This window comes from Rhincodon typus, chromosome 20 (genome assembly GCF_021869965.1).
Source record: "Rhincodon typus isolate 14 chromosome 20, sRhiTyp1.1, whole genome shotgun sequence".
NCBI classification, from domain to species: Eukaryota; Metazoa; Chordata; class Chondrichthyes; order Orectolobiformes; family Rhincodontidae; genus Rhincodon; species Rhincodon typus.
In genome coordinates this window covers 45,946,374-45,973,435 of record NC_063351.1, presented here as the reverse complement: position 1 = coordinate 45,973,435, position 27,062 = coordinate 45,946,374, and the positions used below count along the sequence as shown (strand labels likewise).

General features: G+C 38.8%; 1 protein-coding gene across 1 annotated transcript in view; it reads left to right on the top strand.

Moving 5' to 3' along the window:
* LOC109922757 (metal transporter CNNM1-like) overlaps positions 1–24,204 on the top strand; it is a 122,216-nt gene extending 98,012 nt beyond the window's left edge. The window contains exons 8-10 of the mRNA XM_048608679.1: positions 8,004–8,102; positions 9,604–9,720; positions 16,973–24,204. Coding sequence (XP_048464636.1) covers positions 8,004–8,102; positions 9,604–9,720; positions 16,973–17,052 — 296 coding nt within the window. The 3' untranslated portion in view covers positions 17,053–24,204. The remainder of the gene's footprint in view (positions 1–8,003; positions 8,103–9,603; positions 9,721–16,972) is intronic.
* Positions 24,205–27,062: the final 2,858 nt, after the last annotated feature.

The following is a 27,062-nucleotide window of genomic DNA, read 5'->3' as shown; positions in this document are numbered from 1 at the left end:
AAATGGCAAGATTCATACACGGTGAAAACTGAGCATGCCAAGGATTCATTTTTCTCAAACATTTACTTATATGCTTCAGGCCAGCAAAAAGGAGCATTTGCTCATTAAAGGTGAAAAGTTGACCGTATAGATTATTACTGTTAACTTGAAGTTGCTCAAGTTGGTTTGCTGAATTATTCAATTTGATTGTGCATTTAAAAATTCTCCAGTACTGTTTTGCTGCAGTTGCTTAACTTGAATTGCAAGATACTTTACAAATTCCTAGCACAAATAAAAAAATTGACAAACATCGTTGAGGTTGTCAGGTCCCATCAGCCAGTAGCAGTGACTGCAGGTGGGCAGTTGAACTGTGCTGACCTGTTACGTGAAAAAAAATTGCTGCGAGTCACTTTGATCGGGACTTGTGTCTTGTCTTGTAGTGCTTGCATCTGTCTGCCTTTGCCATTGTCATATTAAACCAGACTGGTATATAATGCTTAACTAAAAAAATTTTCCTTTGCAGTAAAAACAATTTCTGGTGACATTGAGATTTTCAATAGTAATTGAATGCTCAATACTAATGCATACCACGACTCATAAGTCCGTCCCTCCATAACTAGTATCAGCCCAGTGAACCTTCTGCCTCCAATGCCAGTATAACTTGCCTTGGATAAGGAGTCAAACTGTTTATAGTATTCCAGTTATGGTCTTGACTAGTCCTTGTATAGTCCTAGCAAAATCAGCTTACTTTCATACTCCCTTACCTTGGAAATAAAGGCTAACATTCCATATGCCTTCCTTATTACCTGCTGCATTTGGATGAACTCTTTTTTTGTGATTTGTGGATAAAGACTCATAAATCCCTCTGTTCCATAGCTTTCTGCAGTCTCTCTCCATTTAAATAATATTTCGGCTCTTGTATTTCCCTTGCCAAATTGCATAACCTCATATTTCCCCATACTATATTCCATCTGCCAAATTTTTGCTTACTCAACCTGTCTACATCCCTCTGCAGATCCTTTGTGTCATCCTCACTACTTGCCTTCCCACCTATTTTTGTGCCATCTGCAAACTTGGCTACAATACATTCACTTTCCTCATCTAAGTCATTAATATATGTTGTAATTAATTGTGGCCTCAGCACCAATCCCTGTGGTATTCTACTTACTACAGGTTGCAAGCTTGAAAATGTCCCCTTATCCCAACTCTCTTCCTTCTTTAGTTAGCCAATCTTCTATCCATGCCAATATACTACCTGCAACACCAAGAGCACATCTTATGCAATAAACTCCCTGATATGTGGTTCCTTCTAAAAATCTAAATATATTACATTCACTGCTTCTCCTTTACATATCTTACCTATTACCATCTCAAAGATTCTAGGAATTCTAGTAAATTCGTCAGGTATGATTTTCCCTTCATGAGACTATGTTGACTCTGCTTGATTGTGTTATGTAATTTTAAATCCTCTGGCTTACATCCTATCTAACAGACTCTAACATTTTCCCAACAGCAGATATTAAGCAAACTGGCTGACAGATCACTGTTTTTGTCTCCTTTCCCTTTTAACTCAACAGTTATTGACAGTTTTCAAGTTGTTTTGGACTTTTCCAGAATCTAAGGATTCCAGGAAGATTATTACCAGTGTATCCACTATCTCTGTAGCTGCTTCCTTTCATATCCTAGGATGCATCCCATCAGTTCTCGGGAATTTATGGGTCTTTAGTTCCAGAAGTTTCTCTAGCACTTTCTCTCTAGTGATAGTCTATTTCTTTCCTGTCCTTGTTTTACCCCTTGAATATTTAGTAATTCTGGAACACTATTTGTCTCTTCTACTGTGAAGATTTATGCAACGTATTTTTTCAACTCTGCCATTTCCTGGATCCTCATTATTATTTTGTCAACCTCTCTCTTATAAGAGGCCATCTACAATGCTTTTAATCACTAGTATGCTGAGTGCAAAAATGCTTGAAATTTCTAAGGACAAATGGAATAAACTAGGTATCATGTTAGAATGGTGTTTCATGCAAGTATTGTGATGACCTAATGTAGCACCACGTGCTTTCAAAGTTTTAGACCAGAACCTTCTACTGTTCCTCTCAGTGGCATTCTCCAGCTTTCTGAATGCTTTTCTTGTGGCAACTGCTTTCTTTTGTGTTATTTTCTGTTTGATTCACATAGGACATCTCCTCCATGATAATCCTCAACACCTGTGCTCCGCAGGACCATGTACTCAGCCCCTTACACTCCTCCTTATAAATACTCATGATTGTGTGGCCAAATTCAGCTCTACCTTCGTTTGCAAATTTGCTGATGATAACACTGTGGTAGGTCGGACCTCAAACAACGACAAGACAGAGGAAAGAAATAGAGAGCTTAGTGGCATGGTGGAAAAACAACAATCTCTGCCTTAATGTCAGCAAAACGAAGGAGCTGGTCATCAACTTCAGGAAGTGGAGTAGAGGATACACCTCTGTCTGTATCAATGGTGCTGAGGTGGAGGTGGCCTAGAGCTTCAAGTTCCTAGGAGTAAATATTGCCAACAATCTGTCTTGGTCCATCCACATCAATGCTCCAGTTAAGAAAGCACACCAACTTCCTCAGGAGGCTAAGGAAATTCAACATGTCCGCGAAGACTCTTACTAATTTTTATAGATGCACCGCAGAAAGCATCCTATCCTGATGCATCACAGCTTGGTGTGGCAACTGCTCTGCACAAGACCTCAAGAAATAAGAGTCGTGAACACAGCCCAATCCATCAATCCCAGTCTTCCTTCAGTGGACTCCATCTATACTTCCTGCTGACTTGGGAAAGCAGCTAACATTATCAAAGACTCCTGCCACTGTGTTTATACTCTCTTCCACCAGGTTGAGGGTACAAAAGGTAAAAAACACGTACCAACAGATTTAAGAGCAGCTTTTTACTTGCTGTTATCAGACTTGTAAACGAACCTCTCGGACATTAGAGTTGATCTTTCTCTACACCTTCTCTGTAGCTGTAACACAATATTCGGCATTTTGTTCTATTGCCATGATGTACTTAAATAGGGTATGATTTGTCTGGAGATCATGCAAAACAGTACTTTTCACTGTATCTTGGTACATGTGACAAAATAAATCAAATCAAATCAAGTCTGAAACAAACATTGAAATACACTTGGGTACTCCCCCATACCATTTGTTTCCGACATTATGCAATTCTGAAGGCTGATAACTATAAAATGTTGAATTCTGTTGAATACTAATAGCAGAGGTAATGGTTTAGCGCTATTATCGATGGATTATTAATCCAGAAACCCCAGGTCTTGTTCTGGGACCCGGGGTTCAACTCTTGCCATGGATAGTTGTTGAAACTGGAATTCAATAAAGAAAATCTGCAATGTGAAACCATTGTCAATTGTCAGAAAAACCTGTCTGTTCACTGATGTCCGCTGGGAAAGATAACTGCCATTTTGTCTGGCCTACATGTGACTCCAGACCGATTGAAGTGTTGACTTTTCACTGCCCTCTGGGTAATTAGGGATAGGCTGCTGACACCCACATCCATGAATTAATGTGTTTTAAGCACCAAACGCAATTACTCACTTTGTAGCAGTTATTGAAATCTTGTGCAACCAACTGAGATTTGGGTACATTTATATCATTATCGTCATTTTATCTTCCTTTCACTTTCTTTCATCCTTTCCTACTACCCTTCAAAAAAGCACCAGACTGAATGCAAAGCTAGTGACACTAATTGATTCTCTTTTTTTAAATTTGGATTAAAATAGTGCTGCACTTCTGCAAAACTTCTTCAGAATAACTTAAATTATGATGACACGATTTATGTTGTGAAAATTGCCATTGACTCCCAAGTCCTGCGGTTGTTTCTGTTTTAAGCACTTGGATTGTCTCCTAGAACTGTTGAGTACAACATCACTACAATAAACATTTGCACACAAAGGTATAATACTATGAATGCTGGAAATCCAAAATAAATGCAGGAAGTCCCGTTTGGAAGCATTTGTGGGGAGAGAAACAGAGTTGATCTTTTGGAACTTCAGAAGAAGAGTCATATTGAACTCAAAACACTAACTCCATTTCTGTTGCCACAGATGCTGCAAGACCTGCTGAGTTTCTCCAGCACTTTCTGTTTTTATCATAAAACATTTGCACATTTCTGCAAGTGCATTTTCTCTTTATTACAAAGAGGATTTGTTTGAAGAAGCTCAAGTAAATAGGATTGTGATGTCCTCCGTCCTTTTTCTAGCGCACCATGTTTTACAATACTACAGTTTCATTTTCTACAGGATACATCTCACACCAATCAAACCACACTCATGTACATTCTGCATATTACTCAGCCAGTCTTGAGGCAAAGAAGCATTGAACTAACTGACCCCATCTTAGTGTCTACACTCAATTCCTCAAGGGTAGCTGGATTTGACTGTATTTTATGGATTGGCTGGAGAAAGGGTGAGAAATCTGAAACATTAAGTTATACAACCCTCAACTTCTAGATATTGGGATATCAGCTATGAGGTAATCCTCTACAAAAATCCTTCCCAATCTATTAGTGTTCCCTGAAATTTGGTATCATTATCATGCAGTTGTTGTTTGACTCTCACTGTTTTATTTTTCCTTTTCCTTTTTATCCCTCCTCTCTTGCCACAAATCCTGATGCAGACTGAGAACTGTGTCTGTATGAATCTCTGTTCTGTGGACATCTAAAACAGGGTTTTGCACTTCCGTTTGCTTATTATGGTGAACCTAAATATTTCAATTAGAGTAGACTCTGCCTCTCATAATCCTGATTTAAAACATTTTATAGTCATAGTCATAGAGTCATACAGCACGGAAACAGACCCTTCGGTCCGACTCATCCATGCCAACCAAGTTTCCTAAACGAAACTAGTCCCATTTGCTTGCATTTCACCCATATCCCATTAAACCTTTTCTATTCGTGTACCTGTCCAAATGACTTGTAAATGTTGTAACCGTACCTGTATCAACCACTTTCTCTGGCAGTTGATTCCACATTCAAACCACTCTTTGTACGAAAAAGTTTCCTCTCAGGTCCCTTTTAAAACTTTATCCTCTCACCTTAAGATTATGCCATCTAGATTTGATTCAGGTCAGCTCATTATCATCTCATCTACTACTGTATGCAGCATACGCACGATGACCAGGGAAGAAGATGAGTACGGATCTTGGGAGCATTCAGTTCACCTTACAATAAAACCTTTCACTTGAAATGACCTCTGACCATGGATGAATCACAAGTTATTATTCACAACTTATTCTCTACTTTTTTGGATGTTGGGTACAAAGCATCTATAAGATTCACAGGAAAATTGATTCTAATTTTCTTAAAAGACATAAAATGTAGGAGCAAAATTAAGCCGTTCTGCCCATCGATCTGCTCTGCCATTCAATCATGACTGGTGTGTGTCTCAACACCATTCTCCTGCTTTCTCCCCATAACTTTTTTTTGTCTCTTTACTGATCTAGAACTTGTCTAAGCCTGTCTTAAATCCACTCAATGACTTGGCTTCCAAAGCCTGTGGCAATGAGTTCCAGAGATTTGCCACCCTCTGGCTGAAGAAATAGCTCCTCGTCTCAGTTCTGTAGGGTCGTCCCTTCACTCTGGAGCTGTAACCTCCAGTCCTAGTCTCTCCTAGTAGAAACATCTTCTCCACTTCCACTCTATCCAAGCCTCTCAGTATTCTGAAAATTTCAACGAGATCCCCCCTCATCCTTCTAAACTCCATCGAGTGCAGACCCAGAACCCTCAGATGTTCTTCACAGGACAAGCCCATCATCCCTGGGATGATTCTTTAAATCTCCTCTGGACTGTGCAAGGCCAGCACATCATTCGTTAGATACGGGACCGAAAACTGCTCACAAAAACCCAATGCAATAGTTATAGTTATGGATTTCTGGAAGTATAGTTATGACATTCAACTAATGTGCAAGGTTTAGAGGAGGTGCATTAGTGGATCTGTGAGTGACATTCTACTTGGTCCCTAATGGGTTATGTGATAGCTTCAAATAATTTACTTAGTTAGGTGATAAGAATATTGGCTCATTGAATTCCAATGTAAAATGAAACATGGGATTTTTTTTCATCTTACATTGTACAAAGGTTGAACCATGTTGCTGTAATTCAGTGAATTTGTGATGCGACCCTTATCCGTTATATAGCCAATCATTTACTTCCTCATGCACCTTCATTTATTGTTAAGTTGGGTTATTATAACCCCACTTTTTCTTCCTCTACATCAAAAAAAGGGGAGAGATTGCTCTGATGAAACATCTGCTAAACATTAATACTGTGGTGCACCTCAGACTATGTTGCAATGTGTTGATGAATCATGAAGAGTAGCATACAAAGAATGTGGTGCTTACTATTAAGGACGTTAAAAAATAGTAAACTCAGTTTAGCTCGTTGAAATTTGCAAAAAACTTACATCAGAGTTTTTTTTAGGATCATTCAAGGGATGTGAGTATTGCATGGCTAGGCCACCAATTATTGTCATCCCTCATTGACTGAAGAAACCTTCTTGAACCACAAATCCTTGGGCTGTAGGAACACCTGCAGTCCTAATAGGCAGGGAGTTCCAGGATTTTGACCAGTAACAGTGAAGTTACAGCGACATAATTCCAGTCAGAGCAGAGTTTGACTTGAAGGCTAACCTGCAAATGGTGGTGTTCCCACATACCTGCTGCCCTTTTCCTTTAGGTGGTAGAGGGTAAATTTAGATTGGATTTCTCCCTTGGTTAATGAGTTTGTAACCAGATGAAACCGAAAGAACTGCGGATGCTGTAAATCAGGAACAAAAACAAAGTTGCTGGAAAAGCTCAGCAGGTCTGGCAGCATCTGTGAAGGAGAAAATAGAGTTAACGTTTCGGGTCCGGTGATCCTTCCTCAGAACTGATGGTGGCTGGGAAAGCATCAGTTTATATGCAGATATCCACCCACCTCCCTATTTTCTGCATATATATCCACCCACCTCCCTATTTTCAGCATATAAACTGACATTTTCCCAGCCACCATCAGTTCTGAGGAAGCATCACTAGACCCTAAACGTTAACTCTGTTTTCTCCTTCACAGATGCTGCCAGACCTGCTGAGCTTTTCCAGCAACTTTGTTTTTGTAACCAGATGACATGGTCTCAGTATAAGAGGCAGGTCATTTAAGACAGTGATGAATAGTTTCTTCATTCAGAGAAAGATAACCTTTGGAATTATCTACCCAAAAGAGCAGTAAAAGCTAAACCGTTGGTTTCTCCCTTGAACATGTTCAATGACATAAAGGGGTTTTAGGGATATTGGTGAAAATGGTATAGGGGTAGATGAGCAGCCAGGTTTTATCAATAAGCCGAATGGCTGCTTCCTACTCTTGTATATTGTTTGTATATAACTGAGGTAGTTTGACTGTATAGGGGAAGATCCCAGCTAGATCTTTAACGTTTCTAAATTCATTGTTCTCCTATTTCTAACTCTTTCCCTGAAAGTACATGGGAAAACCTGACGGCCGGTGATTGTGGTAACGGCAAATACAAACTCCAGTAGGAGAGCTTGAATGTTTATGCCGATAAAATAACAATAAGCAGTGAGTTTAAAATAGGTCACACTTCAGGTGACTGCAGAAGTTTCATTTTCTCTAGTTTGTAACTTGCTTTCATAGCTCTATGGCATTGTCCCTTTACTCCTTTTGACAGCAAAATCTTTTTGTAGGTCACCACCAGTTTGTTGTGTTGAGAGTTCTTAAAAGAAAAAATATATTAACAGAAATGTGATCTTACAGCATACAATGCATCAATTTTCTACTGGCATTTGAGCAGTTAACTCTTTGTGTTCATGGTACATGGTAAGTTGTTTTTGTGTCTTAACTGCTTTTAACTTCTGTGATCTTGCAATGGAGTCCAACTTTGTGTTGGAATATGTTTGTTGTACTTTATCCTGTAAAAGTTGTGGATTTTCTTGTTCAAAGCAAACACTGAAGTATTTTTCAGTTGTTCAACTTTATGTCTCACTTGTAGGCAGCAAGTCAGATGGACTGAGAAGCCCAAGTGATGTATTTTTCTTGGGAATAGATGCAATAAATGACTCAGAGATGACTGGTTTCAAGACTAAACAGCGTAAGTGTTTTGTTTTAGAAACAATAAATGTCTGTCAAGTAATACAAACAAAATATAAATCTTCAAACCAGTTTGAGGGACAAAGTGCTAAACTCAGCAATATGCTCCCAAGGGCACAGGCAAAATAAGGGATTGGATTTTGCAGGACAGTGATTAGCCTGAGTATGCCTATTGAATTTCTTAATGCTCTACTGAGAATCAGTCTCTTCACAATTGTGTTTCCTATCCCGCTCCTATGATGCTGCTTGGCCTGCTGTGTTCATCCAGCTCTACACCTTGTTATCTCAGATTTTCCGGCATCTGCAGTTCCTACTATCTCTGTGTTTCCTATTAATCAGGATTATGATATATCAGTGGCTGGGATTCATTTTAGTACATTCTTGTCAAGGTCTCAATCCAAACAATTGCAGAGCATTGAAGAGGCAGTAGGGAAAGCCAAGGAATGGGAGCGTCAAGTTGTCTTGTGCCATCCCAACTTCGGAGGATTGGCAGCATAGATAATTACGTGACAATAATCTTCACATAGACCAAATTGAAGAGCCATAATCCCAGAAGAAATGATGTCTTCATCTCGATGAGAAACTAAATTGCTAAGTGAGGACCACCCTGCTGGCTTAGTGGATATATAATTGTCATGTATAACTGAACTAACCATTTATTGAAGTCCTTCACCTGACGAAGGAACAGCGCTCCGAAAGCTTGAGATTTTAAATAAACCTGTTGGACTATAACCTGGTGTCATGAGACTTCTGACTTTGTCCACCCCAGCCCAATACTGGCACCTCCACATCATGTACACCATTTATCAAGTGCTTGGGCTTTAATCCCTGATCTGCACTGCTCTCATTGAAACATTGGCAGAACAGTAAGGGGACAATAATGGGCTGTAGGAAATTAGAATTAGGCCGTAGGGGTGCGGAATTATTCAAGGAATTCCCACGGCTGGTCACTTTCAGAGGCCCTCAAGAGAAAGTGTGTATTGTTATCAGGTGAGGGGAGAACTGGGTTCAACAGTAACACTCACTCCCAATCCACAGGCAGTAATCTGCCACTGCTCAGTGCCTTGCATGAAGAAAGGACTAGTTGGGTCAGGAATCCACGATCTCCCTGCGTTGGTGGAACAGCCAGCATCCTATGAAGTGTGCTGGCACAAACAGGAACCGAATGGAGAAAGTAGTGTGAGGCTGTGAGTTTTGTTTTAAGAAGATTGCTGGGATTAACCTGTGGCATCCTTTTGAATCTATAAACAATAAGTTCAGGAATATTATTGCTAGCAGAGTCTCGGACAATTCTTGTCTGTCTTCTGTACTGGGGTGCAGTTTACGCTAGAAACAAGTTAAAGAATGGTGGTGTGAAAGAAAGAAATAGTTTCCTTTTGGAAAGAACTGCCAGGAAAGCAAAAGGACTTTTCTTTAATGAGTTAGAGATTTCAAATAATGCCTCAGAAATCTTTGACCTTTTAACCTGTGTTCCTTTAAGCTAATTTTCTATCTACTTTCAGATGATGAAAACGCCAGTGTAAATGTTGAACCTGAAGTCAACAATCCAGAGCGGAAAAAAAGCACTTCACTTAGCAGTTCAGAAGAGACACTTGGCAAAAAGCTCCTGAGGAAACTAAGTTAGTGCAACTGTTAATGTTATGTGTTTTTTAAAAACTCCACCATTGTGAAATGCAATGCAAATATCATGACTATAGTGCATAATTCTGTGCTGGACTGGGGCCTGAGTAAATGAGTATTGTTAAGAACAGGAACAGACCGTCAAACTGCATCATATCCCTTAACTTGCCCTATTCTTTCTCAATGCAACATCAATTGCTTCTTTAAGCCCATTTATACCTACAATTTTAACAGTCAATATTTTGAAAGGACAGCAGTTCTGAAACTGGTTCAACTGTTCTATCTACAACTGACTGTGTTTTCAGATTTAAAAGAATTGCATGAATTTACTCTTGCTGTTAACCAAGACTATCTCCCTTTCCCAAGTCATCCCCTCTAAACCAGCCTTATTTCCAGGGGTCAGGTTTGGCTGTGCTTTAGGCCATTGTTTATCAAGACCTAACTTGGCTTTATGTTCTCTGGACCAATCACCGACTTAGTTCCCCAAAATAAATCATTCCACAACTACCACAATCCCACCCCTGGACACCTCCATATCCTGCTGAAATCTGTGTGGCCAGGCTACAGAGATTTATCTACACTTCAGTTAGGGTGTTCTTGTTATGAAAATTTACCAAATACATTAAGCAGGCAACATTTGAGTTAGGTCTTTATAACTAGCCCCTTTGGTTTAAGACCAGGCTCAAAGAATACACAATTTAAAGTTTTGAATTTACAGTTGTGAATTAAATATTATCATTTAGTTGAGATGATAATTACAGGTTTATGACTTCTTTATAATCAAACTCTCACTACATTTATTTTTGCAGTAATTCATAAATTAAGGAAAATAGTAGCCTATTTTGCAGTTTTTTAAATAAATTCATTTGCAAAATGGTGTTGTCAGTGGGTAACTTAATTCCAAAACTTGCCTTACTTTTCCCAATCGTTTCACTTAAATTAATCACAGCCCTGTCACTACTGGCTATTGTGTGCTTTTCTTATTCCATGTATTGTTTCTAGGTGAGGAAGGCTTCATCAGCTCGCCTCTTTTCAATCTTGGTTGGCTACAACAAAGATTTTATGTTCTTTGTAGCATGCAGCTATATCTCTCCAACAAAAATTTCATCAGTTGGTTTACTGGAAACAATAAGGAGCCAATTATAAAGTTTACTTGCGTAGAAGGAAAAGCTACTTGCTAACCCTCAAAAAATTAAAGACTCCCTGCTATAGGAAAGATGTTGTAAAACTTGAAAGGGTTCAGAAGAGATTTACAAGGATGTTGCCAGAGTTGGAGGATTTGAGTTATAGGGAGAGCTGAATAGGCTGGGGTTATTTTCCCTGAAGCATTGGAGGCTGAGGAGTGACTTAATAGAGGTTTATAAAATCGTGAGGGGCATGGATAGGGTAGATAGACAAGGTCTTTTTCCCGAGGTGGGGGAGTCCAAAACTAGAGGGCATAGGTCTAAGATGAGAGTGGAAAGATTTAAAAGGGACCTGAGGAGCAGCTTTTTCATGCAGAGGGTGGTGTGTATATGGAATGAGCTGCCAGAAGAAGTGGTAGAAGCTGGTACAATTACAACATTTAAAAGGCATCTGGATGGGTATATGAATAGGAAGGATCTTAAGGAATATGGGTCAAATACTGGTTAATGGGACTAGATTAATTTAGGATAACTGGTCGGCATGGACAAGTTGGACCAAAGGGTATGTTTCCTTGCTGTACAGCTCTATGACTCCATGACACTATATGCTGTCAAGCACACAGACAAACTCAGATGGAAAGTACAAAATGAGATGGTATCCAGTACAAAAAGGAATATATTAAAAAAAAATGTAACCTAAAATCTTTAGGATATTCTTGAGGTGCTGAGTATTAAGCTGAGACCACTGTTGGCTAGGAATGTCATGGATCAATGACAGCCATGAATATTGCAGATGTCCCTTGAGTTCTCAGTGTTCAGATGTTTGTTCTAATTCTCTTTGGCTCTGGGATTTATTTTTCTTAGGAGAGCAGAGAGAGAGGACCCTATAATAAATCCATCTCGTCTTCTCTGACAATGTCACTTGAAATGCAGCTCATTTGTGTCTTTCTGTGTCTGGATTTGTTGTCTCTAAACTGGATAATTGTAGGAAATTTTGTTTTTTAATCTCCAACATGCAAGCCTCTCACATAAATGTAAATGAAGAAACCAATTTCTTCACATCTGGCTGGTTTCTGTTTTGAAAGAAATGTTAATTTCATTTTAGACTGGTTTTTGTTTATTGATTTTTTTTTCATTAATTCTGGCTCAACCTGTGGTCAGGTGATTACTGCAACCATTTATAAGTCAATGTCTTTTTTTCCTTTTTGAAAGCATTTCAGTCTGTAAAAGTCTCGAGTATTAAAATCAGATGATGGCAGTTGAAAATTGATAGCTTATATTTTATCACGCTTGTGACACATGTGACAAATTAACTTTCCAGGGTACAGTCACCTACTGTTAAGCTGATGTTAACTATTTGTATTCATTTCCAGTCAGCTTGACACCTCTCAAACCCACTCTGGATACCATGTGTCTGGCTATACTTACCTTCAATTAAAATGTGAAGATGATTCAGTAAATCCTTTTGCACAAGTTTGATGTGAATCCTTGTGGTGTCCTCAGATAGCTTTCGGATGATGGAAGCTTTTTTTTAAGTTTTGTGTTAGCTGCTTCCCTGCCCACTATTTATTTTCTTTTCCAGCTCCTCCTCCTTTCTCCTCCTAAATTGTTGTTTGTGCACCATCCAGCAAACAGATACAATGACAAAGTGGAGAGGCTGATCTACCATGAACTCAGCATTTTCCACTGATGGCATGAGTCAGATCAGTATTGTAAATGCCAGGTATGTACTGATGCACAGCCTAGGCTGCCCTGTTAGTAGGGTATTTTACTAAAGCTGAGGTAAAATAACAACCAATTACAATTTTACTGCAGGTCAACCCTAAGCCCAGAACAAATGTGAGTGAAATTTATTAGCAGTGATATAACGGTAACTAGATCTGATACTGTGTGACAGTTGCCTCCAGTAGTACTGCAAAATGTGTGGCCAATCAAACCCTTATTCAGTAGGCTGACAAAGGGGCTAATCTAACTTGATAGATTGCTGATGTTGGGAGCCAAGGGACCACCCATGTCTTGCATTTGCCCTGAGGCTTGAATTTTTGATTGGAAACTAGAACAGAGCAAAATAAGGGATCCAGGGAGAGCACTTTTCTGTTCAAAGTATTCTCAATAATTTCAAAAAAATAGTTCCCATCGTGACTTTGTCATTTCAAAGCTGCTTCACTTTGGTTCACTCCCATGACATTGTTGCATCCTACAGTGCAGTGGAAGCGTCCACAATTACAGACCGGTCTGTGGACCAGTCCAAGGCTTCCTGGCCCTGGGAAAAAAACAGTACCAGCAGAAATCGCAATGATCAACTCCCAGGGGAGTCTGAAGTTCTGAACCTATTAAAATGAATGAATGAAGCTGCCCTGGGCTTGGTACCCATTTGGTGCTGACAATGGACTAGCTGAAGGAGGAAAAAGGTTTAAAATTAGAGGCCTCCAATTTGGGCAAGAAATTTGCATTTTAGAAAGAATTGTAGTAAATATTTTTATAATTAATCTTCCCCCAGACTTTCATTGGCCTTTTACTTTTCTGCTTTGTATAGGCTGCAAACGGCAACACTCAAACTTGTGAATTGTGTAAATTATTCATAGAATCATCACCATCATAGAATTCCCTACAGTGTGGAAGCAGGCCATTCAGCCCATCAAGTTCACACTGACTCCGAAGAGCACCCAGACTCACCCTTCTGCTGTATCCCTGTAACCCTGCATTTCCCATTGCCTAATACGTTTAACCTACATTAACCCTGGACACTGTGGGCAATTTAGCACAGCCAGTCCACCTAACCTGCACATCTTTGGATTGTAGGAGAAAACCGGAGCACCCCCATCTGCTTCATTTCTGCTCCTTTTCCGTCTTCCCTGCCAGATTGATGAACTCATGTATAGGATAAATACGTTCTTAATTTGCTCCTAAAATTGATTTCTCTCTGGTTAATATCCAAGTTATATTTCTTGATGAGTGAATTACGATGTAGATTGTTTTCCTAGCACTCAGCTGTTTGTGATACACTAGACTTCAGTAGCAAGCCCAGTGGCAGCCTTCAAGGCATTTCATAAACGACTTGTACTAGTATGAACTGTAGAAGAGCACCGTAAAAATATACAAAACAGGTAAGCGAAAATAAAATGCAATTATCCAACACCATTCTATTTCACGGGATAGATATTTACAAATCAACCTGGTTCAGTAATGTTATTACATACCTCTGGAGCAGGTAAGACTTAAGCCCAGGTCTCCTGGCTCAGAGGAAGGGACACTACCACTGTGCCACAGAAGCCTCACAAACAAAGATGAGATTTAATCCCTCATGTCATAGTGTGACAGATTTTTACCAAGTATTTGAGAGTCGATAAATTAATTTTTGAAGTGTGTGGAAAAGAGCAGCCAATTTGCAAATACTAAAGTGACATAAATAGGAGTGCGAATAAAGATCAGCTAGTCTGTTTTTAGTGACATTGTTTGAGCGAAGACTGCTGGCTAGGACACTCCAAGGAAAGTGTTATGTGTTCTTTTAGATCCTCTTGGCCATGCCAGCATTTGACTTAGCAATTTGTCCAAAGATCACATAGCACTTAATACCTCACTGGAGAGATTGAACTGACTGAAACTACAAACAGACTGATGTAAAGCAGGATCCAGATTATCTGCACGTTTCCTCAAAATTCAAGACATTTGCAGGAAATGAACTCCCATTTTTAACACCATAGATTAATATTTGTCAGTCTGTGAAGTTATCACTCTCTGCACCACTTCTTTTAATGACATAAATAGTACTGTCGGCAATTATAACCACAGTAACTGTTTGGCTGGTTTGATAAATAAGTACAGAGCAGATAGACATTCCCTGTCCCACAAAAAAGAGGAAGTGCTAAACAAAGTCCCTGTAAGTAAAGATACAATGCAGTCTCGAATTGAACAGGAGACCAGGAAGTCTTTACGTTTCATCACTCACTCTGATTATTTATTTGTCACAAACCCCACTCATAGTATCCACTGTGCTTCTATGCTTTAAATCAGTCATTTAAATTAGTTTGTTATAAAATTTGTATTCATAAAGTTTTCCATTGCCTATGAAAATGCCTAGCTCACAATTTGGGACACAAGTAATTTGAGACATGAAACATGGTTAGTGTAAAACTGCTTGAAAGGAACAGGTGGTGTTCCCAGAGCTCTCCACCACTGGTTTATCCTACCACATTTCTGGGTTGTTCTAGACAAATTAATGGAGATTGATTGCCAGGATTAGTCAACAACTCCATTATCACAATTTGCAACTACCAGGTCAGTAGAAGACACGCTAGATGAACCTTGGTCTTTATTTTTGTAGCAACTCCTGTATTCCTACACACCCAAATTCTTCTGGAATACAGTGGCTGTTGTTATTTAGCCAGACAGGGCAGCTGTTCTGTGACTGCAATGCACCATATGTAATCATTAGTTGGACAGCTAGTTGATATTTTATGGTGACATTAACTGACAAATTAATGCTTGATTAGCAATCTGGAAGAATTCCTGTTTTTCTTTGAGGCATGTAGTGGGGTGTTTTGGTGTCCATGTGAATCTCTGGGAACAGGCAGGCAGGAGCCGGCTTCAACACCACAAATATATCCGAAAAGGGAGCGTTGCATCAGTATTAGAGTAGTATTTCAAAGTATCATAAGATGGTTGCAGAACAGGTTGAGGCCACTTGGCCCATTGTAACTTACCAACTCTGCAAGAATTACTTGCCTAGTTCTATTCCACTCATCTTTTCCCCATAGCCCTAGAATTTTTTTTACATAATTGTCTTATTTTTTTTGAAGGCCTCGATTGAATCTATCCCAACCACATTGTCATTCAGTTCAATGAGATCAACCTGTACTTGCTTAATATTATTTTCCCCACACCTGGACCTATTGTTTCTTTTGCCAGCCACGTTGACTTGGTGTCCTCTGCTTCTTATCCCTTTCATCAAAGGGAAAGTTCCTCACTATCTACGTTTACCAGTCCCCTCATGATTTTGAACACCTCAATAAAATCTCTTGACCTTCTCCAAGGAGAACAATGCCATCTTCATCCAACTATTTACGTAACTAAAGTTCTCATCCTGTAAGCATTCTTATGAATTCTTTCTGAATGCTGTCTAATCCCTTCACACCCTTAGTTTCAATCTCTTTTAGGAGCTGATGTTCTCAATCCTTTAACTCAGAAAGAGACCTCTAAGCTGTATTAAATGAGCACTCCCGGTCTCTTCCATTGGGAATGTCACTGGCAAGATCAGCATTTATTGCCCCATTCCCAATTGACTTTGAGATGTGGTGCTGAATGGCCTTCTTGAGCTCTTGCAGCCTGTGTGGTTTGTGGTTTATAATTTTGTAATGTTTGTCTCCAATGCTAAATGGCCACCGTGATCCTGCATGCCCACTCTGTGTTGGAAGGGAAACGCTCCATTTAATCTTCAGTCCAAAGCTAAGTGTCCTTGTCTGAAAACAGGGAGCCTGACTGAGTCCAAATTGATTTTACTCCACTCTGCAATGCTCCCACTCCAGGCTGTTAGCTGCAAATGATGAGTTGGTGAATGTTTCAGGAATTGAGAGAAGGGACCATTCCCGCTCAAAGCAGTTAATAATGCGGTCATTTAGGGGCTCTGAAAATAACAGTATATCAACTTGCAGAGCCAAATGAAGATGGATTGGAAAGTTCTTATATAATCCAGGTACAGCTCTCTCATTTTCGCACCTGTGGACTGCAGTATGCTATCTAATGGCGGTGTTACCCATAAATACAATCTTATCATTTTCAGCAGACACAGCAAAACAGGTTGCTAAACCACTTCAGGACAGTTGAGGGTCAAATGTATGATGGTGTGTCTGGACCAAATAGAATAGCAGGTTTATTTCCTTGGATTCATTATGAACCAAGCAGATTCAACATAACTTCAAGGGTATCATTACAGAAGCCTGCTTTTTATTCCAAATTTATTTACTTAGCTGAATTTAAATTACACAACTCTGGCAGTATTTCAATTTATAATCATTGAATTATTAGTCCAGGCTTCTAGTCACATAATCACTATGCTGCCATGCTTCAGAATTTGCAAGTGTGAACATTTTTCAAAATTTACATTTTCTGTTCTTGTGAATCGGTACAGGTGGCAAAAAGAGGAAGCCTTCCAGAGACAGTGAGAAAAGCCCTGAAGAGAATGTAAATGTACCTCAACTAAAGATCTGACATCTCCAGCAAAGCAGCAAGGCTAAAGCCAAACTGATGGGCCGCAAGAAAAATCACTCACTGGATACGAATCATTCCTGATACTCGAGCCTAACTAACAGAAGCTGCAATATTCGGACATTGTGAATCATGAAAAGGGTTTGTAATCATGAAGCAAAACTACAGCAGTGACAGCGGCACCCAAGTTATAGCTTTTCTTGTTTGATACTTTGAATTGAGAACTTAATTTTTGCATGTTTTTCCATCTAACTACACTGAATTTAAACTAGGGGATTTCAGCATTTTATGTAATTTATCCAAAGGATTGTACATCAAAATGCGTTTTTTTTCCATGAAGGTCTCTAATCATGTCACCCTAACCCAACCTCCCCTCATTTAATTCTGGGTGTGTTGTGATACTGTAAACACGCCCGTTTTGTGGCACATACTGGAGTATGCTTCAGGAATCTAACACCTCTCAGGTTTCACATAGCATCGACGCTGCATTTGAGCAATGCTTTTGCAATTCGTGAGATGATAATGAGCCTGTTTTATGCATCTTTGTCTTGTAAGACATCTCTGGGAGTCAAAAGGGGGACAGGTTTCTTCTGGTCCTAATATATTCACAAAGTTTGTAAAAACAGCAGGCCATTTTGTAGTGAAATGATCGTTGTATTCTGATGAAATTTCAATAGAAATTGTGTATTTAGGAGACCTAAGTGTTATGTTTACGATGTCGCTATCATAGCAAGAGGAAATTTTGGCCCTCCATCTATCACCCTATTTAATATTTAGAAAGCATGTTACAGCCCAAATCAATGCAGATTAAGTGCTGTCCTTATAGATTCTATTACCTCTGAAGTTCTCCAGGTAAATATTTTTATTGTGATTATAACAGATGTATATTGTAGAGATGTAGATTATTTAAGGTTTTCCATTGCAGTTTCTCTGCTGCTTTGGCAACATTAATCTTGGCTGTCACCATAGCTTTACAATACTTACTTTCCTCGAGATACTATCCTCTAGGCAATAGCCAAGACACAGTATCCACTAGTTTCGCTTGAGTAGCAATGCTCGATATGATTGACTCTCTACATTCTAATACAGGATATTTTTATTCTTTTTCTGTATCCCTGCAGTCCTATCTGTTTCACTCCTCTCTGTCTGATGTGGAGTCTCAGAAATGCCTTGTTTTTGCGTTTTTGTTCTTAGTGCCCTTCTTTCAAGCTCTACGCAGTTTGTGGCATAAAGTCTGCTTCATGCCATCCCTGTACATACTGCAGACACTGAGTTTCCACATCTTTTATGTTTATTTGTCCACAATGGCACCTACTTGAGACAATGGCATCTTAGCATAAAGTTGTACTGCTGGCACATGCATCCACCCACCAGTTAAGCAATGAATAATAATCTGAGAATTACCAACATTCTTGGAACTATAGCCCTGCAACAATTGCTGCCTTCGGGGGAAGCAGGAGAAATTGTATGGAAGAATGGACTTTTGCATTGAAGTGAAATTGAAAACTTTTATTACTTTAATTAAGTTTTGATCTGATGTGGTACGACTAATTCATAGATAGGTTAGTGATTTTTGTGATCACATGATATGCTGTATCCAAACACCCAATTAGCCAGCCTTTACTCTTTTCTTTCTCCTCATCCCTCGCTCCACCAAACATTGAATTAGCGATTAACTGAAGCATTCAAAGGAATGTTCCTGTGCCTGTAGGCTTTAACAAGCTTTCTCTACAGAGTTTCTGGAAGTGTGATCAATAATGACGCAGCAAAGGTTACAGAGACTTGACTAAACAAATGTACAAACTGCCAAACGCTTTAATCTGAGATTTAAAGATTGAGAAATAAACAGATGTGACTGAAAATCAGTGAATTGAGAGGCAAATTATGTAGAGAACAGAGGAAAAAGAGATGGAGAGATTAGAAGGATTTGATTGTGAGTTACCAACTAACGTTGTTACATCCATATTCCAGGCCAGGTTCCCCAATTTGTTCTACTTCCAAGTGGGATGCTTCAAATCTCTAAACTCAACATTGAGGAGGGATGAACTGGCTCCTCTTGGTCATTCACCTGCTCCATTGGTGGGTGGCAACATGGTTAATTTATATAGGATCCTTTCCCTTATGGATACTTTCTCCTGGACCCAAATTTACACTTTAAAAGGAGCTAATGTGACCAGGTATTTTTGAATTAACAAAAAAGAGTAAGAGTAAGTTTATTCATTATTAAATGTGGAAAGAAATAGTAGCCCAACCCCATAGACACAAAATAAGTAAAAATAAGATAGTCCAAAAAATAAGGCAAAAGATATAAAGATCAGTCTCTGAAAGGCAGATACAAAGACATTGTAGCCGTTATTGGATGATACTGGTAGCACTGATGTTGGCAGCAAAAAGGTCCTTCCACTCTCGATTTGCAAATCTTTGGGAGTTTAGTGGCCAATTAATCAATGTGCAAATGCAGCTAAGTTTCACAGTTGTTGAGTATGAGACGCTTGTCTTGGTTAGTTGACTTAAGCCAAAGTAATGGTGGAAAAAGAGTTGGTCTTAATGCCCCTGGGCTGGGCAAAGAGTTTAGTGAGGTGCTGGTTGAAGGGGAAAAATTCAGTCAGTTAGTTCTCCATCCAGTGATCACAAGTGAAAAGTGGATATTGGGTCATTCCTCATGGACTGAATGCCCAGTCCATATTTACTCCAACATTTACACATAGACTTGAATGAGATAGCAGGGGACCCACTAACCAAAATAAGGATTTAAAGGTGAAAAAAAGTACATAAACACTTGCAGAAATGCAGAGCAGGTCAAGTCACCCACTGAAAGAGAATGGCAAGTTGATGTTTCTGGGGTAATAGTTTATGGGAATTGACATTGTTGAGGCCTTCTAGTCAAACTCTGAGGTTTCTGATAAAAGGCTACGCCCCAAACCTGTGATTTATCTTTCTATTGCAGCTATAGATGACTTTCTTTGTCCTTCTAGCATTTTTCTCATTTTTCTAAATTGAGATCTTTGGTAATTATATGACTGCATATACTCTGTACTTCCTACAAAGAATCAGTTTCAATGGGTGAACTGCTTCGCAGTAATAAACCTTTATGAAGCTTTCAATGCAATTCAGAAAGACATTATTTGAAGTCAAGGTGCTTCATGGTGATTCACCCCAATGCAAAGAGAATAGAATGCTGTTAATTCACAGTAGAGTTCACTAAGCTGGATATTTAGTAGACCTTGAGGTGATGCTAAGGCTGAATTCAAAATAGGAGTGTTTATATTTATTATATTTTGTTTAACCCTTTATTGAATATTTAACTGATTTTCCACTTTGCTGAATTTCACCATGCCATCACATGATCAGTGTCCGGTAAGGCAATAAAAAGGAAAGGAAAAATCAGAGGGATAAGTCATAGAATTATACAGCATGGAAGCAGGCAGTAACTGAGTAGAGTTATGGTAGAGACACTAAGAACTGGCTCGCTTCTATCTCAGCTGTACAATAATTTAAATAGGCTAAGGGGGAGGAAGCAAAAACATTTGTTGCCTATATGTTCCTACCAACATTTTCAACAAATAATGGGTAACTGTGCATAAAGTGTGCTGGCTAGGATTAGTCTTTTTCAGTTGCATTCTGGCCCGATAGTGAGATTGTGGCTTGAGGTCTGATGTTTGCTGAAATAACTCATCACAAATTTTAGTTGCGAGAGCCCCCAGATCATAAGGAAGAGAAATGAGTAGAAACGAGGAATTACTTCTATCTTTACAAAATCAGACTTTTGAAGAAAGAATGAAATTCTTTTAATGAAAAACAGGGGACCATATGACTTTGAAATGTGTATTTTCTGAGAATGCAACTTTATTGTTGTTAAGGAGAGAACCTTTTTTTTTGCCAAAGGAAATATAACTCCCAGGCCACTGGTATCTCGATTACAGAAACGCCCCACTAAAAAATTACAGTGCCTGCAACCTCAGGTCACAGCAAGCAACATGATGGCATCCTGTCGTAAGTTGACACCATGACCTTCAAAATGAAGCAATGGAAGTTCCCCCTTTTGGATCATAAACTCAAAGAGAGAAAATAAGTTTACCGAGAGAATTGGAAATCATTTCTAAAATAATATTCTGCATCTTGTGTAAAGTTTGTTATCCCGTAAACTTTAAAATGGCCTTTCTCAGAATGCATTATCAGGAACGTTTGGGAAAATGGTTAGGAGGAAGGCGAGTTTTTTTTTAGAAATATTTAGAATTTATTTGTCTTTCATTCAACTTTGATTTGTGAGTACTGAATGGAAGGTTATTCACAAAGATGTCCTCTGGTAACTATAAGAGCCTTTTTTACAAACTTTGGTTAATCTCACAATTGGGTACATTTTACAATTGACAACAGTGGTAAACAGCTTCAAATGGTGGGAGCATCTTCGAGGGGCTTGTGAATAAATCAATGTACCCAATTCATAACCTGCCTAGTTGGACAGAAAATCTTGCAGGTTGCAAATTAGCCATATCTACCTCCACAGTCCACACCCCAATTCCTCATGGGTGTTCCCATCACACCAATTGTATGTGAAATTGAGGTAAAATTCATATCCATATTTATTAATTAGATGAACCTCCGCTCACACAGCTTTAATGTAGATTTAGTGCTATCTTTGATACTTTTGTTTAATATCAGGACTCCCAGCTATGATCGGTAAAACTGTGTGCAAATGGAATAGATTGTACCGCTTCTGGGAGCTATGCAATCATCCATTTATATAACACCTTATGTAAGAAAGACTTATAAAACTGATGCCAGGAAGGGGGATATTAGAGTGAGGACTGAACATTTCAGATCAAATCTAGTAGCTTTGAGAAGATTTTTATAGGAGCAATTGGAGGGAGTACAGAGGTTTTCAGCCTAATAAGATGGAGAGGAAAATGGGGTGGCACGGAGGCTCAGTGGTTAGCACTGCTGCCTAACAGCGCCAGGGGCCCGGGTTCGATTCCAGCCCCAGGCGACTGTCTGTGTGGAGTTTGCACATTCTCCCCATGTCTGCGTGGGTTTCCTCCAGGTGCTCCGGTTTCCTCCCACAGCCCAAAGATGTGCAGGTTAGGTGGATTGGCCATGCTAAATTGCCCATAGTGTTCAGGGATGTGTAGATTAGGTGGGTTATAGTGGGGTGGGTCTGGGTGGGATGCTTTGAGGTTCAGTGTGGACCGGTTGGGCTGAAGGGCCTGTTACCACACTGTAGGGATTCTATTCTATAAAAAAAAAGTTAAAGATGAAGTGAAGTATGTTCATGTGCGGTTCTGCCAACTGCATAGCGTCAATTCCAAACACAGTCCTCTACTTGTTTCCTTCACTGAGCCTTGATTAAAGACTAAGGTGTGAATAATTGCACTAAGCAAGATGAAGGATAGATGTGGTTACACCATTGTGTACAAATTATTTGTTATATGTATGCACAATAAATATTTTATAAATAATTTGTGCTTGTTTTAAACTGCCTCAGTCCCTGAAAGCAAAGTGTGTGCAAGGTTACTTTTAACTTTATTATATTTACCATTTTGAGGTGAGGATCAGTGATCTGAATTGAACCTGCGAAATACTGCACATTTTCATTATATTTTGAATTTTGTTGTTATAGTAGAATCTGTTCTAGCTCATCTACAGGTTCTGCTGATGGGTAATCTTGAGTCTTGATCAGGTTTTCTTTTAAGGCTGCTAATCTGGGATCCTTTGTGAGAGAGTGATGGAAATGGAACACCATGTGGTTATTTAGAGATTAATTGCTAAGAGATTTCTGCAGTTTGGCAATTGTTTGTAAATCTTAACAGTGTTTCCTTTTAAGAAATGACAGCCTATCAAAGTCATAAAAACCGACAAGAAAAATATCAGACTTCTACATTTTTGTGCTTTTAGCACAGTGAAGTGCAGCAGATGTGCTATGTGAAAGATTGTTTTATATAACTAGTAATTCGTCCATGTATTTGCACTATATGCAACAGTTTTAATATATTGTGGGTGGTATTTAAAGCTTGGTTTAATGTTTTTTAAAAAATCAACATGCTTGGATTTAAAATTGTGTTTGTCTCATGGAAAGAAGCACCATATACTGTAGAGTTCATTTTTATTGGGTAGTATGTGGGTGTGAGATACACAATCTCATGCCCAGGGCATTATCACGAGAACATAAGAGCCATAGGGACCATAATATGTATTGACCAGGTTAATTAATTAATTAGGAGGAGACACTGAGGGTATTTCCTCAAAACAACAAAGGCTATCGGGAGACTTCCCAATCCATCCTATTTTCCCAGGTTGAAAAGCCTCTGATTGGGGCTTATCCATTTAGAATTGTTACCAAAAGTGAGGAGAGGTATTAAAATATATTGCAGTACCTCGAGTCTGGAATACTATAGGGAGTAGTTCAGGCAGAGATCATTGCAGATCTCTTTTAAGGATAAAGTGCAATTAATATTTGAAGTTAAGGAAGATGCAGGGCTTTTGGGAGAGCACAGGACAAGTAAAGTTTTTGATTGTTTAAACCAAGAATTGCCACAGACATAGGGGGTTGACTAGGCTCCCTGTGCTATAAAACTCTGGTTCTGTAATCCGATGAGGTCAGAATTTACCAATTCCATTGCAAAATAAAAACATAATTTTTGTAAGGTATTTATTAAGAAAATGAATAGCAGGCAAAGAAAATCTGCACCAAATCCAAAGAATGAATGTAGAAGATGAGAGAAATGAAGGACAAGGAGCTTGGGAACAATACAATTGCTTTGTTTCTCAGTTCAGCCAGTATTGGGAAGGAGCTTGAACCCAATCAAATCAAATAGCATGTGTTTCCAATGCTACCCTTACAAGGTACAGTACAACGTTACAAGGCATGCATTTTTTTTTATATTGGGATCTTACATGATGGCTCATATTGAGAGATAGGAGAGCCTACTGCAATACTATTTAAAATGTGCTTTCAAATGCGGTAATCAAATGAGCACTCTGATCATTTGTGTCAGAAAAATTATTGCATGCATTGTGCTGTTAGATTCAATGGATAATTGACAAATACGCTACCTCCAAAAAGTTAAAATTCTTATTTATTTTTATGTATTTTTGTAAAACAACTAATATTCCACCCAGATATTGTTGAAATCTAACTGTTGTAAATGCAACTGATGACTTGGTAACCTAATAAAATCAAATTCAAAACATATCTGGCTGTCATTCTCTGCTCATTACAGAGATAATACCAAAGTTATTAAAAAGTCAGTTATATCACAGTGACATAAATCTCTTGTCTCTTGAAATTTCAATTGAGTTGTAAGAATTTTTAAAAATGTCTTATGGTCACCATACTACCAAATTATTTTGTCTTTCAGTACATTGCCGCTGAGACATTATTGGTCCAGAAAGGTTTGCGCAGATAAGTCGATCCACTCAAAATTCAAAAGTTCTATTTTTCCAACAGCCTCAAATTTTGGCTGCTGCACCAGAATTTATAGATAACTTGGCCAAGACTTTTCTCAACTCTACAATTTCTTGGTCTCAACATTGACATCCAATAGAAATGTCAATAGGCTGACGGAGCAAGGTAACTAAAGCCAAGTTGTGAATTATGCCAGTTACAAGTTATTTTTGCTAGCAAAGGTTCTGATTTTGCTCTGTCATTTCCCCTCAACCGAAAAAAAAATGGTGCTGGAGTGAACTAATTTTTGGAAAGGAAATGCCAGCTATTTACCACGTACCAAGATTTCGGTGAATTGAATGAGCAATCTGCAAGTTAGTTTAGCCCCTGACCAGCAGAACCATGTTTCATAAAATGTTAGCTCATTGACATACCCCTGCAGGATGGAGATGTGATCTTGTTTAATGTCTCATGAGAAGGATGATTGGATTGGACGTGGTACTATAATTGTGTAGTTTTTGTTTTGATACAGTGGGGAACAAAATGGGCTTGAGGCATTAGTTGGTTAAAGAAAAACAATTTGAAAGAATGATAATTTGACAAGTGCAATCTCCTTCTGATGCAGGTTTGTTGGGTAGTACGTACACAATCGAAACTGTGATGAGAATACTTTTGCTCTAGTAAGTCATATACAGTCATATACACTGCAACAGCCATATTCTCTACTGCTTACAAGCTTTGGCTACAAAACATTGTACTTCTGTGTTTGCTTTAAGACTAAACATTTATATGAAAAATTGGTTTTTAATGTAATTTTTATATTCATGATTTTTGTTAGTTAGACCAATGACCACTGCAAAACTTCAGACACCTTTACAGCCCGAGATGTGTGCACAGCCTAAGTTGTACACTAGAAAGACTGACCTTTATACTTCATAACTTTATGAAAACTCTAAACTAAACAAAATCTAATAATGAATCTGGCTTAATTGAGTTAACAATCCAAAAGGATACATTCAGCTGCACTTCATGATCGTATGCCACAAAAACATCATATCACTAAACATAATTACATTCAGTCTTTATTATGTTACAGCAGAACCTAATCAAAGCACGTTTAAGTCTTGTGCTTTGGCGCCACATAAGTACAACTTGGAAATAATTGGTCAAATTCCAGAGATTTAATGGAAATATTCTGCTACTGTATATGACTTACTAGAGCAAAAGTATTCTCATCACAGTTTCGATTGTGTACGTACTACCCAACAAACCTGCATCAGGAGATTGCATTTGTCAAATTATCATTCTTTCAAATTGTTTTTCTTTAACCAACTAATGCCTCAAGCCCATTTTGTTCCCCACTGACTTTCCCTCCTAAAATCATTCTGTTTCCACATTGTAGGGATTCTATGAAATCTATTCGCCACATGGTGAAAAGGAATTTAACTTTCCTTGCTTTTAATTCTGCATTTACTAGTGTACTATTTGAATCTTTCAAGAGTAACACACTTGGATTAATTTAGTAACGTTTTCATCAAGGAAATGAAAACAGGGTTCTGATTAGGTTCAGTCTTCCTCAAAGTCACTCTTTCACAGGCCAAGAATTTGTCTTTTATACAGCCCAAATATTAAAATAAAAATGTCTTGAGGAATTACCAATCTAGATTTGGAGAAGATGGTGTAATGATTATGTCCTTAGACTAGCAATCTAAAGATCCCAGTTAATTACTCCTGAGGGCATGGGTTTAAATCCTGCAACTGGTGGGTATTAAAATGAAATGATTACGTACTGAACTAAAAGTTAAACTGTTATTGTGACCATAAAACTGTCATCAAGGCTCTCGGGTCAGAATATCCAGGTTGAAGTCCTTGCTCTTCAGAGAAGGAAATCTGCCATCCTTAGTCAGTCTGACCTACACGTGGTTCCAGTTCCACAGCATTATGAGCTGATTCTGAACTGGCCTTTGCAATAGTCCAGCAGGCCACTCAGTTCAAATAAAAACCAAAAGAACTGCGGATGCTGTAAATCAGGAACAAAAACAAAGTTGCTGGAAAAGCTCAGCAGGTCTGGCAGCATCTGTGGAGGAGAAAACAGAGTTAACGTTTCGGGTCCGGTGACCCTTCCTCAGAACTCAATTCAAGTGATAGGTCACAAATGGCCTTGCCAGAAAATTTGATAAAAGGCATCTAAGGCAATCTTTTGACTGATGATCAAAAGCTTGGTTCAAAGAGATATGCTTTAATGAGTTTCATTGGAAAGAGACAATTAGGGAGATGAAAACAAAGTACTGTGAATGCCGGTGTTCTGAAAGAAAAACAAAGTGTTGGAGAAACTCAGCAGGTCTGGAAGCGGCTGTGGAGAGAGAAACAACAGTTTAGTTGTGAAGAGTCACATTGGACATGAAACTTTAACTGTTTCTTTCTTTGTGGGGGATGAGGATGAAGAAGTGGCTCAGTGCTACCACTGCCAGGCACCATCCAAGACAGATGCTGAAGTTTGTAGACAATGACTGCAGTCAGGATTTGTTGTGCTATTATCAATGACATACGAAGGCCTGCTGAAAAGAGGAGAAAAGAAAAGCTAGGAAAGTCAACTATGAGTGGAAAATAGTGCTGGGCAATTTGATTTCAT